Source organism: Rhincodon typus, chromosome 22 (genome assembly GCF_021869965.1).
Source record: "Rhincodon typus isolate 14 chromosome 22, sRhiTyp1.1, whole genome shotgun sequence".
In the NCBI taxonomy this organism is placed as follows: domain Eukaryota; kingdom Metazoa; phylum Chordata; class Chondrichthyes; order Orectolobiformes; family Rhincodontidae; genus Rhincodon; species Rhincodon typus.
The window spans coordinates 37,588,887-37,595,541 of record NC_063353.1 but is presented as its reverse complement, the minus strand read 5'-3'; the positions used below and the strand labels follow the sequence as shown (position 1 = coordinate 37,595,541).

At 42.5% G+C, this 6,655-nt stretch overlaps 1 protein-coding gene across 3 annotated transcripts in view; it reads left to right on the top strand.

Annotated features, from left to right (window-relative positions):
- exoc4 (exocyst complex component 4) overlaps window positions 1–6,655 on the top strand; it is a 283,334-nt gene that overhangs the window by 90,482 nt on the left and 186,197 nt on the right. The window contains exon 9 of one of the 3 annotated variants that reach the window (XM_048610193.1): window positions 2,396–2,628. The exons of the other annotated variants lie outside the window; for them this stretch is intronic. Coding sequence (XP_048466150.1) covers window positions 2,396–2,439 — 44 coding nt within the window. The 3' untranslated portion in view covers window positions 2,440–2,628. Of the gene's footprint in view, window positions 1–2,395; window positions 2,629–6,655 lie in introns of those variants that run through there. 3 annotated transcript variants of the gene reach the window in all.

Here is a 6,655-nt window from a genome sequence, read left to right as displayed (position 1 = left end):
GTTCTGAAATAAATAGGGAGAGAGTGGGAGGCGGATAGAAGAGGGATAGAGGAGAGGATAGGTGGAGAGGAAACAAACAGGTCGAAGAGGCGGGGATGGAGCCAGTAAAGGTGAGTGTAGGTAGGGAGTTAGGAAGGGGATAGGTCAGTCCAGGGAGGACGGACAGGTCAAGGGGGCGGGATGAGGTTGGTCGGTAGGAGATGGAGGTGCGGCTTGAGGTGGGAGGAGGGGATAGGTGGGAGGAAGAACAGGTTAGGGAGGCAGGGACGAGCTGGACTGGTTTTGGGATGCGGTAGGGGGAGGGGAGATTTTGAAACTTGTGAAATCCACATTGATACCATTGGGCTGCAGGGTTCCCAAGCGGTCAGGTATAGACAGCTGGGATACAGGGTAGTGTGTATATGGAATGAAGGGCCAGAGGAAGTCCTAGATGCAGATACAGCTAAAACATTTTAAGAGCTGTTTGGATAGGTATGTGGATGGGAAAGGTATAGAGAGATATGGGCCAAATGCAGGTAAATGGAACAAGTTCAGTTTAGGAAACCTGGTCAGCATGGATGAATTGGGCTGAAGGGTCTGTTTCTGTTCTGCATGACTCTGACTCAAAATTGTCCATCAAATATATATCCGAGAGACAGATACTATACTTGGACTTGGCATTCTTCCAAAAAATGCAGATAATTGTCTGAGGTATGCAAGGTGGGTATTTTTCTCTGATGGAGTCCCCAGAGATTGCTGAGCCTTGATCTGGCATTCAACTCTCTATCATTTTGCATAGTTGTTACCTCCGTATCAACTCCACTACTTTGTAAATCAAACACTTGATGAATTTGACAACTAACCCACTGTATGCTTGAAGGAATGGATTTAAGGCAAACATGACAGTTTCTTCCATGACATCTAACTCCTGAAATCACCTGTTGCAGTCTTCTGCTCGCTTCTTAAGGTATGCACAAAGTTGGCTGGAGGGGACTACTACTCTTTTTTTTTTGTTTTTTGTATTTGATTTTGATCTAATAATTTCTTCAGACTCAAAGTGCTGCAGTGTTTTTGTTTTGAATTAGAACAAACCCGACCCAGTTTCAATTGGAATGTATTCACAGCACTGATCGCATGTAAGTCTTTGTCTTTTGCCTGCAGTTTAATGTTCAATTCATTCAATTTTGACATTGTCTGTAAGGAACCTGAAGTTGAGCCATCGTGCATTGTTTGACAGCTCACTACTCGCTTCATTCCTTGATTTAGGAAAAGTGAAAATGTTAGGCTTCAGCTCAAAATCTTTGCAGGACATTCCTTGAATTAAGCATTTCACACCATTGTGGAGGATTAGCTCACTGAAGGCAGCATTGAGTTTGAGTTTGTTGAGTAAAGATTTAAAGAAGTGATGCTGAGGAGCCCTTGCTGAAATGAGTTTTAGACTCAAAAGCAATTTTCATGACATGGAAAAACTCCACACATCAGTGTGAAATTACCTATCCTGTATTCTGAGACCATGATCCCCTGTTGTATAGTCCCTGGACAAGAAACATCCTTCTGTATCCAGTCTATCTAGCCCTGCCAGAACTTCTGAAGTTTCAATGAGATCCTCTCTAATTCTTAACTTCAGTCAATACAAGCCCAATTGACTGAAGCCTTTTAACATCTACCTTACTACTCAATCACATCTAATTTGGAGAGCAGCAAGTTTAGAAATGTTAGATTTGGTAACCTCCTTCAAATTGTTCATACACATTGCGAATAGCAATAGAACTAAACAGATTTCCATATTTTCTGTTGATAACTTGTGTGTAAGTGGGTCTCTTACTTTTAGGCTTAAAATTGTCTTAGGAACTTTCCCTACTTAGGGTAATTTCTAAGCAACCTCTTCAGCTATGTTACTTCGTTCCTCTGGAACAGGTAGGCTTGAACTCAGCCCGTAACCTTTCTTTTAAACAATTTAAATGCCTGCCGTGTACATTGTTTTGAGTAGTAATGATTGTGGTTATTGTTATTTTGTAAAGAGCAATGCAAGGGTCATAAGTTCAATATTTGGCCATGCCTTGAAATATTTTTATGATGATTAGTAACTCTAAATTTGATCTGAAATTTGAATTCACTGTCAACATCTCTACAATTGTGCTTGACTTTATGATGACTGATCTTCAAGGATAAAATCTTTAAGCAGCTATTTTACTTTACGGTGTTCTGTCTAAAGTTTTCAAGAATGAGAAATAAGTATTTTGTAAGTTTTAAATGAAATTAGAGATAGACAGGGTAGGTGCGTTAAGATGTTTTCTGTGGTCGGGAGTCTGGAACCAAAGGCCGCAATTGTTAAATAAGGGAGATGCTTCTTCGGTCCAAGAGGTTTTTTTTTAAAACTCGGAGGCTTGTGAACTCTCGGAATTCTATCCAACAGAAGGCACAAGGAAGGCACATCTCAACTGCTATCAAAAGGGATGAAGAAACATTATTTATCCTGCTGTGTCGTTCTATTTTGCTGCTGTTTTCCTTGTGTTTATTTCTACACACAATAGAATGCCAAGATTCATTTTGTCTCTCTTCTGCTGGTGGAATAAACTACTGGATAATTTTCTATGCAGACGACAAGAAGTAGAAACATTGGGACTTTCAAAATATAGTTGGGATGAAAACATTGTAACAAAACTCTGACGATGCACTTGGAATTGACTGAGTGGCATTTCTTCACCAGATTGAGGAGGTGACGTCTGTTCAAGAATACGCGTTAACTCGTCTGATAATTGTAAATGATTTGCCAAAAACTTTTCTGTGCTTGTGGCATTTGTTTTCTTGACTTGTCGCTTGTTGACGCCATTGTGGTATTTTCCTCTGAATTGTCTTCAGAGCTGTCACTTACTGACCTTTTAAGAAGGACCCCTGCAAACCTCTTGTTAATCTAGCTAAAGATGAGTGAAGTACCATACAGGTGCATAGAAAATTATCTATCTGCACAGTACTTCAGTTTTGAGTTAACATTCTCTGGCAAATACCAATGATGCTGTACATTGCAGCATCGTTGAACTGTAACTTGTCCTGAAGTGATCTAATGGTACATTTTGCTGAATGCATGTCATTAATGTAATTAAGACTTAACCCTGTGTTTATGCAGTACATGGGAAAATGAACCATGACTCAATGCAATAACATAATGTGAATTTGATGATTTTCCTGTGAGTTTATCATCTTCACTGAATTGTTATAAAATGGCATTAAATGGAGGCCAGATTTGGTCTTCAGTCTGTTTACTACTCCAATGGCATGAATTCAGATTTAATATGAACATGATTAATGGATGAAAAAAATTACTATGCTGTAGTTATTTGTTTTAGTTTTGGGAAAACAAATCTGAGAACGTCTAATTGTATTGTATCAGCATTTCCCCTTTGTGTATCAGCCAAACAGTTCAGACCTTTTCTTTTATATTTTGCCATAGTTACAAGGGTGCAGAGATTTTTACCAGTATACTTCTTCATTCTGTTTTGTGCTCAGTCCCTCTTGATTTCCTGTTTTTCCAAGTACACAATCATAGAGTCCCTACGGTGTGGGAAGAGACCCTTTGCCCCATAGAGTCTGCACTGACCTTTTTGAAGAGCATCTCACTCAGACGCCTCCTCCCACCTTATCCCTGTAACCTTGCACTTACCATGGCTAATCCACCTAGCCTGCACACCCCTGAACACTACGGACAGGTTTAGCATGGCCAGTCCTCCTAACCTGCATATTTTTGGACTGTGACAGGAAACCGTAGCACCTGGAGAAAACCCACAGAGAACATGCAAACTCCACACAGTCACTGAAGGCTGGAATCAAACCAGGTGTGGTGCTGTGAGGCAGCATTACTAACCTTTTGAGCCACTGTTCAGTGTTAACAGCAAGGGAATGTTTGCAGTGAATTACAAGTGACAACAATCTTGTCAACTTGCTCCAAGCAAGATTTTGAATATTTCTTATCACGAGCAACTGTGTGGCTCAATTTGAGCAAAAACTCAGATAAGTGTCAGTTTTGGGGAGGGTTTTTTCTCTCTGATTTCCAGGAAGTTATCTCACGTAATTAGCTGCTGTTCACTTCTGAATGTATACACCATCCCTCTATGCTACAGCATTATCTTGTACTAATGGGCAGTGAAAATAATCAACACTGCCAGGAGCTTCCAGGATTTCTGCTGGTGCACCACATTTTAAGTCTTAGCTGCGCATCAGGTGAAATGTTACCAGTCAGGACCCATTGTGCAGTGCAGGGGGTGGCAGGTGTGAGACAAACATAAAGGAACTGCTTCACGCTGGGGTGACAATGTGGGTCAGTGGCTAGCTCTTCTGCCTCACAGCATTAGGGACGTGGGTTCGATTCCACTCTTGGGTGACTGTGTGAAATTTGTACATTTCTCCCCGTATTTGCGTGGGTTTTCTCTGGGTGTGCCAGTTTTCTCCCACAGCCCAAAGATGTGTAGGGTCGGTGGATTGGTGTCTTGGATCACAGTGTATCCAAATGTTCTTTTCGGAATCGGTCAAATGTAGTTAGGAGAAGGCGCGACCTCAGCAATTTGCTTAAGTACAAACATTTATTCAGTAATAATAAATAAACAAATAATAACATGTTCTAGGCCCAAGGTTGGAAACTGTTTGGATGTTGAATTAGTCAGGGATGGATTAGGCTGGTCAGCCAGCAACAGAGAATGTGGAAAAAAGCAAAACCTTCAAATCAACTGGTTTTGATTGGGCTTTTTGGGCAGAAGGCTATTGTCAGGGATACAGGCATCTTAGCAACTTCTAGAGCTCCTAGTTCAGACTTCAAGGATGCAATACCAGTGATCACAGCACATTGATGAAATCAAAGCTTTTCTGCTGATAGTGTCAGTCTCTTTTTGATGTGGCACTCTGAACTCAGTGTGTATTGTCAACACAGCCCTGCACCTGGGGGAAACCAGCTATGTTGGGAGAGCCTGCCATCCAGGCTGCAGTTTTGACAAATTCATGTGGACGTGAGATGAAATGGTCTGATCTGTCACAAGTTGCATTCAGAACGGCCTTGATGCACTTGTTTGCTGAGAGTTGCATTGTACAACAGTTTCCCTGTGAATCCTTGGAAGCAGCTCATATAAAAATTTAGCACCGCTGTCACCTTGATAGCTATCAGGATAAGATGGCTACCTACCCCTTCAGGTCACAAAGTCCTGCTCCATGGGAAGTCATAGCTTTACAACAGTGTCCTGTGACATCCTCAGTCTTTGGCAGGGATGTGCCTCACTCATCTGGGAGATGTAACATCGAGGATGATTGACTCTGGGCCTCCTGTGCAGCCTGAAGGGGGCCTCCAGCTTCATATGGAAATGTTGGCAGCTGCCTGAGCTTGGGCTTGCTGGCACAATCTGTTTGTCCTGAATTTCTGTGTCTTTGATGCTATCGTTGATTCCCAAGAACCTATGTGGGGCATATCCAAAATGAAACAGGTTCTTAGTGATGTCACTATTTGCATCACATGTACTTGACAGCTTAGTGGTGCCCACTATATAGTGGAACATGGAAGACTGTGACAAGAATGGCAAAGGATGCTTCACGTGGACCTTTTGGCGTATCGGAACCTTATTTTGCTGAATGCAGCATAACCCATGCCACACAAATACAATAGATTCTTAAGTGCAATTGAAACCTTGCTGCCACACCTCAACCCCTAAGAAAGACAGCATAGCATTTTAGAGTAAAAACCGAAAGAACTGTGGATGCTGTAAATCAGGAACAAAAACTGATCTGAGGAAGGGCCACTGGACCCGAAACGTTAACTCTGTTTTTTCCTTCACAGATGCTGCCAGACCTGCTGAACTTTTCCAGCAACTTTGTTTTTATTGCATTTTAGAGTTTGGCTGGTGAGAAGAAACTTGGACCCTGAGGCAGCCTATGAGACTTTGCATTGTCTTTGTGAATTGTGGGTGATACTTTTTATGTTGCCTGTGATTGTTTCAGCTTCCAAGATGACTGAGCAATTTGATCAATTGAGGTCACCCATGTCTTCAAATGCACTCTCATCCCCCCGGGTCATTGGATGAGTTTCTCTGCTTGCACAATTACAATCCCTTTTCTTCCCCCAGCCCTGCATCTCAGCATGCTTCCTGCAATCTTCACACTATTGACTTCCTCAACTTCCTGCCACAGCGGTGACTACTAATAATCCCTAAGTTTTACAGTGAGAAAACCTTCAGAACCGACTGTGGCCTACAACCCTGGCTGAAAGCACAGCCCCACTGGTGAGTGACCACACCCCTGACTGATCTCTGTGCAGCGTCCTGACAGACCTACCACTAATCTGCACACTGGTTGCACTGGACCTGCAGGAGAGTCCATGGCCCACTCTACAGACTGCAGTAAAACAGAACTTGGACTCTGATCAACCTAAGCAGCCCATTGGCCTATGTCCATGCCCCTGCACTGAATTCGGACACTACCCTTGACTGTGCTGACATCTGACTGATGACACTTTCCCTTTGCATGTCAAGGGACGAGTCCTTGGTCAAGTTGTGTGTTTTCTGCATAACCTGCAGGCACTTGCTGTAGGTGTGATATTTATGTTGCATCGTGCTATACACGCTTGACTGCTGACAACTATAGCAAGCTGCTTGGCATTGTGACTGCCCAATACAGTAAGGCAAGACAGAAGTACTGTGAG